This window comes from Tenrec ecaudatus, chromosome 13, assembly GCF_050624435.1.
Source record: "Tenrec ecaudatus isolate mTenEca1 chromosome 13, mTenEca1.hap1, whole genome shotgun sequence".
NCBI classification, from domain to species: domain Eukaryota; kingdom Metazoa; phylum Chordata; class Mammalia; order Afrosoricida; family Tenrecidae; genus Tenrec; species Tenrec ecaudatus.
This window is the reverse complement of record NC_134542.1, coordinates 40,127,994-40,140,250: the sequence shown is the minus strand read 5'-3', so window position 1 is coordinate 40,140,250 and position 12,257 is coordinate 40,127,994. Positions and strand designations below refer to the sequence as shown.

At 41.4% G+C, this 12,257-nt stretch overlaps 1 protein-coding gene across 1 annotated transcript; it reads right to left on the bottom strand.

Moving 5' to 3' along the window:
* Positions 1-10,169: 10,169 nt before the first annotated feature.
* On the bottom strand, positions 10,170-10,615 carry LOC142424435 (small ribosomal subunit protein uS10-like). The gene has a single exon (XM_075529639.1). The coding sequence runs from the start codon at positions 10,555-10,557 to the stop codon at positions 10,198-10,200; it is 360 nt and encodes a 119-aa protein (XP_075385754.1). The 5' UTR covers positions 10,558-10,615; the 3' UTR covers positions 10,170-10,197.
* Between the last annotated feature and the right edge of the window lie 1,642 nt (positions 10,616-12,257).

Here is a 12,257-nt window from a genome sequence, read left to right as displayed (position 1 = left end):
TTGCCAACGTTTTCCCAATCTATGGGTCTTCCTTTTACTCTTTTGATAATCTGCTGTTATTCTTAGGTGCTGCCGTGTCAGTTTCCAATCATAGCAACCCTGTGCTCAGCAGAAAGCACACTCCCCAGAACGGTTGCTCAAGCCCACTGTTTATCCAGCCCATCGGAAGCGGTCTTCTTTTGCACTGCTGTTTCACTTCACCAAGCACGGTGCTCCTTGAATGGTGGTAATTGATGGTACTTGAGCAACAGTAATTGATCAATGGTAATTGATAGCCTGTTCCACAACCGGTCACTTTCATGTGAAGTTCTAAAAGAAGCCTGAATAATCTACACTCATTCTCTTACTTCCACTGCCATGACTTGACTCCAACTCATAGCAAGCCAATAGGGTCCTGTAGGTCAAAACGCTGACCTGAAGATTTCAAGTAGAACCCTGAGAGGAGAAACTTGCAATGAGAGGTACAAGTATCTGGAATTAGAAAACACAAAGAGAATATATTCCGCATTTCTAAGCCTGAAAGAACTAAAAGAAAAACAAAATCAAACTTCAAGTTGCAATATTGAGAGATTTTATGGGCAAAACGATAAATGCTGCTGGAAGCATCACAAGAATGTGAGCGGTGGGGAATACCCAGAGTCATCGTACCCAAAATAATTGATCAACATTCAACTATTTCAAAAGATGGCATGTAATCAGAACTGATAGCACTGAAAGAGGTCCAAGCTCCAGTGAATACATTAGCAAAAGACAAGGCTCCAGGAGTTAATGCGACACCAATGGAGAGGCTGCAACCAGCTGACTCAATGCTGGAAGCTTTCATTCGTTTCTGCCATGAAACCTGGCCAGCAGATGGAAAGAGCCATCCTTGAAGTCATTCCAAAGAAGGTGACCCCCACATGTGGACATTGCTTAACATACTAATATCATATGCAAGTGATGTTTTGCTAAAAGTAATTCAAAAACATTTGCAGCAGCACGTCAACAGAGTTGCAAGAAAATTAAGCCAGATCCAGAAGAGTACATAAAATGTGGGATATCATTATCCCTGTGGGGTTCTAAGACTCTTAGAATAATCTGTATGAGAGGAAAGAGCTAGGAGGCAAAGGGCATATATAGAGGTCTAAATAAAGGCATATACATATGCAAATAAATGTATATATGAGGATGTGGAAATAGATCTATGTGCATATATGTCTAGGTGTTGTATTAAGGCAGCAGATAGACATTGGGCCTCCACTCAAGTACTCCCTTAATGCAAGAATACTTTGTTTTAGTAAACTGGCATTCCATAATGCTCACCTTACCGATACAATATAGATATAGTGCCTGGGAGTCTTAAAGGCTTGAAGGTAAACAAGCATCCATCTGACTTAGAAGCAACAAAGAGCACATGGAAGAAGCACATGAGCCTGTGTGACCCCAAGGTGTTGAAGGGTTCAGGTATCAGGCATAAAAGAACAAAACATCATATCACTGTGTGCTCCATCTCCCCCAATACAATTGCTGAAGACAAATGGGTGCATAAGCAAATGTGGTGAAGAAAGCTGATTGTGCCCAGCTATCAAAATATATAGCATCTGTGGTCTAAAGGCTTGAACGTAAACAAGCAGACATCTAGCTCAGAAGAAACAAAGCCCACATGGAAGAAGCACACCCACCTGTGTGATCACGAGGTGTTGAAGGGATCAGGTATCAGGCATCATCAGAACAAAAAATCATATCATTGTGAATGAGGGGGAGTGCGGAGTGGAGACCCAAAACACATCTGTAGGTAATTGTACATCCCCTTACGGAAGGTGCGCCGAGAGGAGACAAGCCAGTCAGGGTGCATTTTAGCAATGATGAAATATACAACTTTCCTCTAGTTCCTAAATGCTTCCTCTTCCCCCACTATCATGATCCCAATCTACCTTACAAATCCAATTAGACCAGAGGATGTACACTGGTACAGATAGGAACTGGTAACACAGGGAATCCAGGACAGATGAGTCCCTCAGGACTAGTGGTGAGAGTGGCGATACCTGGAGAGCAGAGGGAAGGTGGGGTTGAAAGGGGGAACCGTTTACAAGGATCTATATGTAACCTCCTCCCTGGGGGATGGATAACAGAAAAGTGGGTGAAGGGAGACATCTGGCAGTGTAAGATATGATAAAATAATAATAATTTATAAATTATCAAGGATTCCTGAGGGAGGGGAACAGGGAGGGAGGAGGAAATGAGAAGCTGATGCTAGGGGCTTACATGGAGAGCAAATATTTTGAAAATGTGCTTTCCACAATTGATGTGTGTATGGATTGTGATAAGAGTTGTATGAGCCCCTCATACAACTAAAGTGGTTTTTTAAAAAGAATAATCTCTATGTAAGTAGAAAATCTTTTCTTTCTCCCAGAAAAATATACAAGGGGGTTTCAAAAGGTTCCATTGTATTTCAATTCTATTTTCCTACAAACTTTAAAAAATGTCCATATATGTTATAAGCCTAATTTTGTTTAAAAATACAAGTGCATTTATGAGAGGGCATTAAAAGTTTCCTGGAAAATGAAATTGAAAGATAATGGAATATTTCCTTGAAATATTTGAAGTCCCCTCATAAGCAAAGCAAAACCAAACCAAAAAATGCACTGTCATTGAATGAATTGATTCATAGCAGTTCTACAGAATAGAACTGTCCTTCTGGACTTCTGAGGCGGTAAATTTTTAGGAGAACAGAAATCCTCATCAATTCCCCAGGGAACACTTGATGGGTTCACCCTGTTAATCTTGTGGTTAATGGCCCAGTGCATGACACCATCAGGGATCCATAAGGATTAAGATTCAGAGCCAGTCGTTTTTTAAAAAAAACATTAGATTGGGAAAAAGATAATGATCGAAGGCGGACTCTTTATAACTGAGTAATAATAACAATACCAGCTTTTTAATATGTCCCAGGGGTCGCTCACTGTGCTCCAGAGTGCATTTCAAATCTGCCTGTGAGTGAGGACAAGTTTTCTATGAGTGGCATAAGTTTCCCCAGAAAACCTCAGGACATGGTAGTCTCTCTTACTGCGTGGCTGCTAAGGAAAAGAATCAACACCCTAAAAATAGATTCTTCCACGTACCACAAACCGATCCCCCCTTAAAATGACAATATTGTACTTCAAAGATCTCACTAAGAACACAGGTGATTCTTTCTGATCCTCGTGGATTTTTAATGAAACACAAGCTAATTTTGAGATATTTATTATTTATTTTAATTGAAATTTATCTCCTAGACAGTACGTTGACTTCAGCGTCTACTGACCCATCAGTGAAGGCTGAAAAAGAGATGAGGCTGTTCTTCAGAAAGTAGACTCTTCCCTGGGATCAACTGACTTTTAAAGACTGATTTTACTCTTACTCATTAATTTGCCATTTGCTGCCATTCAATATCGCTAATGTCCATTCAGATTGACAATGAACATTGGGATGGTCCAGGTTAAAGAAATCCTAATAACCCCCAGAAAATGCATCAAGGGAATAAATGTCTCGCCTGAAATCCCTCTTGAAATCGATGCTGTGGATTTTCTCTGGGGAGATGAAAGATACAAGGTGCACAGTTGCCCTTTTGGTGAAAGTCTGCCCTGGCAATTCTTTCCCCAGACTGCAGAGGGCATCCTCTTTTTCTTTCACATGACCAGGATTCAGTAGTTCACACACGCAATGGAACCATTAGTTATTTCTAGAAATGACCATTGCATGACTAATTTTTAAATATAGAAATAGCAGACTTCATCTGGCACAGTTTTAACCAGTCGACTCCAGTTCCCATTGCCTTTGCTGTGTGTGCCATAGCCAGTAGTTCACACTGTGCATCTCGCAAAATGGTAGTTCAGAGGGCTGATATAAGAAAGTATATCCCCACAATTAATCCCTCCTTATGTCTCCAGATGTGATTACTTATTGGGCTGCTGACTGCAAGGTCAGCAGTTTGAAACCACACAGCTGCTCAGTGAGAAAAAAAAAGATGAGGCTTTCTGCTCCTGTGAACAAAATTCAGTCTCCAAAACTCACAGGAGCAGTTCCACCCTGTCCTATCAGGTCTCTATGAGTCAGCATCCACTGGATGGCAGTGAGATGTTTTGTTTGTTTTATAAAACCTCATTAACTCAAACCCTGATCACTTAGAATACTTGGTAACTCAGGTACTTTGCCAGTATATACCCCTCTGTTAGAGATGAGTTACTTTCTTTTAAATGAAGTAAGAACCAATGAGAATAATAAAAAGGAGTAAGCAGATTTTATATCTTAGAATTCTAAAATTTATCTCTGATAATTTCCCCCTTTCCAGATTGTAACAACAATCAATGTGCTGAATAGATACACACTGGTTTCCTATATTATCCCAGATGGTTAGAGGAGAAAAGGGAAGTGATGGTGACAAGGCTGGGAGTCTCATAGCTCCAAAGAATATAATTATCTTTAGCCTGAAAAACATGAGACCCCTGGAGCCGCATAGTGAACTCCCTAGAATCTCATCTTTTCACACATTCCTTCCTTTCCCATCTATATAATGTCCGAGGCAGGTAAGACTGGACCATGCTCAACATTCATGTTCTAATTCCTATTTGGGCAAGTTAATCATCCTTTCTAAGTTGTAAGGACATCGTCTACCAGTCCAGTAATGGCCTTGATGATTAGAAAGACTAATCAACATACACTAAGCGGAGCCCTTGCTCTTACGGTGTTCGGGAAGGATGCAGAAAGCACTCCCAGAAGGACATACAGATCTGTCGGGAAGGAAGTACAGTCACAATGCTTCTTTCCAATGAGATGGCAATACTGCGTCTCACATTCTTTGGATGTGTTGTGAGGACAGACGCTTCCTGAGGAAAGGACGCCATGCTTAGTAAAACTGAGAGTTGGTGAAAAAGAGGAGGGGTTTCAATAAGATAGACTGACTTCATAGCTGCAACATAGGTTTCAATATAACAACGATTGTGAGGATGACTTAGAACTGGACGGAGTTTTGTTCTGTTGTACAGAGGTCACTGAGAAGCGGAATTGACCCAACACCACCTCAGGGCAACAACAAATGTAGCATCTGACACATACGGTCCTCGAGCTTCTCCATTGTGTACATCCTTCCCTTACTCAGCTCCTCCCCTCCCCGCGTCCCCATAGTGTTGTCCTGATCTCACTCTTCCTAAGGACATGCTAAAATATGAGGATTCCAGAAGACATCTCGTGCTCATGTATAACCTCCCCATAGACCAAGAGGCTGTACTGACTCTGGAGTTAAGATGAGAAGGACGTGTGTCGGGGTTGTATCCTTGCGCTGTATTATCGAATCTATCTGCTGAGCAAATGATCTGAGAAAGTGAATGATTCGAAGACACTAACCGTTCCTTCCACACCGCCCTACAGCTATGGAGATTCACTACTTCAATGCAATGGCCACGCAGGACTCACAGACAACACTCACAATTAAGGGGATTGATTGGGAAATTTAATAAGTGAACAAAGTCAGGATTAACCAACAATAAAGATACAGGGATATCATTGCTAATATAAGCTGGATCTTAGCTGAAAACAGACAATACTAGAAAGATGTTTCCTTCGTTTATTGACTATCCAAAGGAGAACTCCTTGGAGAAGAGTAGGAATTCAAGAACCCTTCATTGTGCTCACATGGAAACGTGCGCACATCGAGAGGCAATTATGTGAAAAGAACAAGGGAACAGTACATGGTTTAATATCAGAAAAGGTGTGTGTCAGGGCGTATCCTCTCACCATCCTTATTCAATATGTATAATGAGCAAATAATCAGAGAAGTTGGTTTACATGAAGAAGAATGTGGCATCAGGATTGGAGGAAAGCTTTCTAACCACCTGTGATATGCAGATGAGACAACCTTGCTTGTGAAAATGAGGAGGGCTTGAGGTACTTGCTGATGAAGATGAAGGATTTTAATCTTCAGTGTGGATTGCAACTCAATATCAAAAGATCAAGCTCCTCAGAATTGGACTGATAGGTAACGAACATCATGATAAATGGAGAGAAGCTTGAAGTTGTCAAGGATTTTGTCTTGCTTTGCTCCACAGTCCATGCTCATGGAAGATCAAAAAATGGGTTGCATTAGGTAAATCTGCTGCACAAGATCTCTCTAGAGTATTGAAAAGCAAGGATGTGACTTTAATGACTAAGCCATGATATTTCCCGTTGCCTAATATGCTTGTGAGAGTTGGACATTAAATAAGGAAGACCGAAGAACTGATGCATTTGAATAGTGATGCTGGAGAAGGAGATTGAAGGTACCATAGACTTCTAAAAGGACACAAAAAAAACTGTCTTGGAAGAAGTACAACCAGAGTGCTCCCTAGAGGCAAGGATAGCAAGACTTTATTTTACATTGCATTCTTTGGCTATATTGTCAAAGGAGTACTGTCCCTGAAGACATCATGCGTGGTAATGTGGAAGGGAAGTGAAAAAGAGAAAGGACCTTAATGAGATGGACTGACACAGAGGCTGCAACAATGGGCTCAGCACAGGACTACTTGTGGAGATGGCTCAGGACCACGCGGTGTTTCATTCTATTGTGCATTAGGTCATTCTGGGCCAGAAAACCATATTGATGGTGCCTATCAACATCAAGGATAAAGTCATTGGTCTCCTCAGCAAGCAGCCAAATCTCTCTCTGCTTCTTAGTCTCTCGGTCGTGTGGTCTCTTGGCTTTTGTGTCCATGGGCCAGGCAGCCAGCCTGTCTGCCAGTCTATCTCACAGATCCATAGTCTCAGGCTCAGGACGATAAGGAGAAGGCACATCCTAGTCTAAGCACTGCTCTTCGGAGCCTCCGTGCCACAATCTAGGGTGCATCTGGAAGGGCGGCCTCACCCCTTCAGATGGAGGTCTTGAAAGTGCTCTTCCAAGAGCATGATTTTCCCTTCTCTGTTACTTCAAAGATGGCTCATCCTTACAGCCAGGAGGGTTGGTAACACAAATTGACAAACCCTCTCTACTAATGTTACATACACTCTGTTTGCAAAGGGACTTGGGTGGAAGAGCCATATTTAGAAATTACACACCACAGTAGGTACCTACTAAGCACAGATTCTTCATCCAATGTTCCAGCTCAAAAAGTTAGGACCGGATCAAATTAATTTTTTATGATCATGTTTATTAAGTTGGTTCACTGGTGGTCTACACTAAGTCAAGTTGACCTATCAGGCCTACTTTGGCATAGTGTAGAAGAAGATATCCAGGGGCTTAGGGACATTGGCATGTTAGAGTATGCTTATCAGGATAAACTCTTTTTATATGTAACTTTTCATCATAAGCTGCCTGGTAAATTAGTTTTTCACGCCACAATTTCTATACATTTTGTTCATGTCCTTGATTGCAAGCCCTACAAGGTAACGTAACACTTCCTCCTTGTTTCCATTCCTTTTCCAGTTCTATCACTTCTGAACTTTGTCCTATGGGAAATTCTGCTCATTTTATCTGAAATGATTGATTATTCTAAGGTGTGGATATCTCCCTGGTGTTATTTTTCACCTTCTAGACTGTCTATTGCTTGGCTGCCAATTAAGCCATGGGGTAAGCTTAGCTCCTGACCTGAAGGGTGGCTCAGGAGTACATTCTGGGAATTCTGCCCGCGTTTATAGGACCAGTTAGCCTGATCTCATCATTTTGTATTTTCTCTCACTAGCCAAGACCTTTGAATGTGATCCCTTCCAGAGCAGTTGGGAGTAATAGCCAGGCATCTTCAAATTCTTCTGGTCTCAGGGTCTTGGAGACATATTTGTATGTTCTATAAGTCCAGGGTATTAATGTTTTCCCCCGTGTCTCAAGCGTTCTTCCCTCTTATTTCCCCGAGATGGGGAGAGAGCAAGAGTTGCATGGGCTGCACTTGAGATGACCACTGCTGGGCTTTCAAGACCCCAGTTGTTACTCACCAATGTCAGATGTGGACCATTGCCTTTGTGGACTAGGTTAGGACAGTTGACCTTGTTGTCCCTAAGATAATGATTCTGAGTCCCCAGTACCTATAACTTGTTTCCTTGATATATTTCATTATGTCAACTATGTTTTCATAAGTGGGTTAAATATTAGGCTGTTCACTACAAGGTTAGCATTTCAAACCCACCAGCCACGCCACACAAAGAAAGCTGAGATTGCCTGCTCCCACGAAGATGCACAGCTTTGAAAATCAGGTGCAGTCCAACTCTGTCCTATAGGGTTATTATTAGTCATAATGACTTCCATAGCAGTGGCTTTGTATGTTAGCTTTGTTTCCCCCCTGTATGCTTCCTTCATGAATATATTTGCAACACAGGTAAATGCACAGGTCCAAATTTCCTCTAGAAACCTAAACTTGTAATTTTATGGGTATAGTCCAGAGTCCCACCCAGAATTGCCTCTTAAATCTTATCCTTGCTTTCCTGGTGGCTCTATAATGCTTTTGCTTATAGTATTCAAAAAACAAAACTGTAGCAGGTAGTATTTATATGTATACTACAAAGTGCCTGCTGCCAAATATTCCTAATTCCTCTATCCTTTGGGTAACTCAATGTGTTCATAATTAAATTGAAATAATTAAGTTCTCATCCCATGTCCTAGAGTGACTCAGAATTCTCCCAACAAGATTTATGTGTTCACTGTTCACTCTGAACTTCTCCTCCTGAAAAAGTCTTCTACTGTCTCCTCTCACTTTCTGTAACTGGACAACTTGAACCCTCTTCTCTTACACCTCACAATACTGTGCTTGTAACTTTTGACACACATTTGAGTGAAATAAGAATCCATAATAGAATAGGCTCTAATCCAGAATAATTTAAAACTGAATTTGAGAATTACGTTGTTCTCTGGCCACTTACCAAGTTCAATTTCTTGCTAACCACCTAGTTTCCCTCAAAACGTAATCCTCTGCCAGGCTGCCACTTCCCTAAATAGGTCCTCACCCTCCGCATCTTTTAAGACCATGACACAAAATCTTGCCTCATTCACATATCATGGAAATGTTTTAAATTCCCCTTCTTTTGTGTGCAAAAGAGTTTATCCCTGCATCTCCACCCAATGTAAAATGTTTCTCCTTCTTTTGTTAATAAAAATCTAGTATAGAATAATGACAAATTTTTTAAAAGACTGCATTTTCATATGCTGAATTTAGTTCATGATGTCTAATACTTAAGCTAACTCAGGAAATGAGTGCATATTATAACACATTTTACAATTTCACATTTTAAAATTAAAAACAAACACAACTTGATATAGGGTCCTGGGATTCTACAGCTCCAGAGATTGTTAGCAGGTTTCTTCTGTTCCTTGGATATTTATTTTGTGTCTGATTCGATGTTGTCAAGTTATTTCCAACGTGTAAGGACCCTACAGGACAGGGCAGAGTCTGAGACGGCAGCTCTTTCAGGGCTGAGGAAGCCTCTCTTTCATTCATGGAGCAGTTGGTTGTCTCAAACTGCCGATCTTGTGGTTTGTAGCTCAACATGTAGCCAGCACACCCACTTTGTGTTTGACAGTATGAACTAACTCTCCAACTCAGAGCTATTCCAGTTGAATCCCTCAGGAACTTTTGCCCCCTTTCATTCCACACCCAGCGTTCTCCTTATTTTTTGACCACAGAATATTATTATTATGTTGAAATGGTGACATAAAAATCAGAATCTTTTCTAAATGGACACCGAAACCAGTCTCCTGCCCCAAGTCAAGTTATCTGTTAAGCACAATAGAGTCTCAATGCTTAAATACAGGGTAGCTAAGACAGAGGCATGCAGTTGGCTTGTAGTGAATTACAGAAAGGACCAAGAGAGCTGGACCTCCTGATTGATGACACCGTGCTCAGAGCCCATAGGTTCCAAAGAACACATCAAGGTCCACGTTGCTTTTTCCCACTTCCCTCCCAAATTTTGGCAGGCTTCCTATTATTCTCAGTTAGGTTGCCACCTAATCCTCTTGCTCTAGAGCACTTTTTGGAAATTTCCCTTTTTATTTTGCTTAGACCATGCTGACCCTTGGAACATAAACTCTAAAACATCAAGTCACTTTCTGAACATACTTCCCCAACGCTGTAACCGGGGCGTAAAGAAACCCTGTGCCTCCTGGAGACAGCGCCACTGGCTGCTCACAAAGGAAGCAGCATATTGCTGACCCGTATTTTACTTCCTATTTGAAATTTCGTTTTTTTTTTTCACCAACAGATAAATCAATTTATTAAAATAGTTGATTTAAGCATCTGCAATGGTGACTTCAACCTCTACTCCAGGCTCAATACTGATAGAAGTGATCTGCTTCACTATCTCAGACGGACTGTGCAAGTCAATGAGACGCTTGTGGATGCTCATCTGGAATCGATCCCAGGTCTTAGAGCCTTCCCCACAGGGAGTTTTCCTGGTCGTAAGTCTCAGAGTCTTGGTGGGCAGCCTAACTGCTCCCTTCACTTTCAGGTTCTTCTCCTTAGCCCCTCTGATCAAGTCAGCACACACTTTCTCCAAGGATTCCACATTGCGGCTGGTCAGAGTAATTCTAATTCGGTGAATAGCCACCTCTGGTTCCACAGGTGTCTTTCCGGTGTCCTTAAATGCCATGGTGGCGGGGCGCTTCCCGACCGACTTGTTCCTCGGCGAGAGCGAACAGCGGTGAGTCAGGAATGGGAGCGGGGACGGAGCATGGCGGGACGACGTCCGCGTCTTCCTCAAAGAGCCCTATTTGAAATTTCTTATAAGAGGATAGGAAATCGTCTTTGTAGCTCATTAATCTTTGATTTGCAAGTCATAATTTTGTACATTTTATATGTAAATGATCATTATCATTGTTTGTATTTAAGGAGAAAGAAAAAATAAAGATTTGGAACTCTACCAGGTGTTAGGCGAAACCCCAACCAAACTCGCTGCCCTAGGGTCAATGCTAACTCACAGATTCCCCCATGCGTTTCTAAGACTGTAACTTTTTACAGGAGTAGAAAGCCCAGTCTTTCTTGGGAGGAGCTGCTGATGGTTTTAACTGCCAACCATGCGGATCGCAGCCCCATGAGTACACCACACATGACCAGGGCTCCGCAGGTGTTAGGCAGCCAGTAGCACCCATATGAGAAACGTGTAGACATGCTTCTTTTGTGCATCTGAGCCATTTGCCAGGAGAGACCATTTTCTAGGTCATAAAACAATTCTCAATCAGTTTTTTTATAGAAATTATACAAAGAAACTTCTCCAACCACAATAGATTGAAAGTGGGAATTAATTTGGAAATAAATAGCACTATTGAACAACCAATAAATCAAGGAAGAAGTCAAGAGCTCCATTTTCTAATTATCTGGGGTTAAATAAGGATGAAAGCGCAGCATATTAAAATGTATAAACTTCACCCCAAAGCAGTGCTTAGGAGGAAATTTATAGCAGTAAGTCTTAAATTTAAAAAACGAAGAAAGATCTCAAACCAATAATTTAACTGAAAAGCAAGAAAGCCCAAAGCTAATTTAAAATAAAAAAGAAGCAAATCACAAAAATCAGAACAGAAATGCATGTGAATAGAAGCAAACAGCAGACAGAACCAATAAAACCAGGTGCTGCCTCCTTGAAAAGATCAGTAAACCCCACAAACCGTTTTAGCCAGACTAAAAGAGAAAGAAAGAGAGAAGACACAATCACTAAAATCAGAGCTCATGCTAGGGACGTTACTACTGGCCCTACAGAAACAGTGAAGGATCGGAAGTGAAGATTCTCAGCAGCTGCATGGTATCTAGTCAGAGCATCGAAATGAAAGGGAACATTCCTGGACACACAGGAGCAACCCGAACTGACTCACAAAGACCTTGTCGCAGCAGATCCAGAACAAGTGAAGAACTCACATCAGTCATCTAAAAACTTTCCAACTGAACAAGTTCTAGATGAAATTTCCTTGTTGTAGAATTGACAAGCAACTTTGTTAAAATATTCCAAAGAAAGTTTTCGACGTTGCTGAAGCACCAGTGATCTGTCTGGGCGTTCGCTGCTTGTGCTTTGGCATCGTAGCTAAGAATCCATTGTTGAAGAGCCTGGCTCCTGTTGTTTTCTAAGAGTTTTGTGGTTTTTGTTCTTACATCTTGGTCTTTGAGCCATTTTCATTTGCACTGTGCTAAGCAATATGGATCCAACTTCACCTTTCACATGTGGAGAGCGGGTTGTCCCAGTCCGTCATTGGAGAAGCTCTTCTTTCCCGACAGAGGGATGTAGTACTCCTTCCTTGAATGTAGCAGAGGTGCTGAATTTCAGTTAAGGGGGATATAAAAATATGGAGCAGGATAATGGTA

What these genes read in the sequence shown, in the direction of transcription:
- LOC142424435 (XM_075529639.1), bottom strand. Translation starts at nt 10,557, where the DNA reads ATGGCATTTAAGGACACCGGAAAGACACCTGTGGAACCAGAGGTGGCT.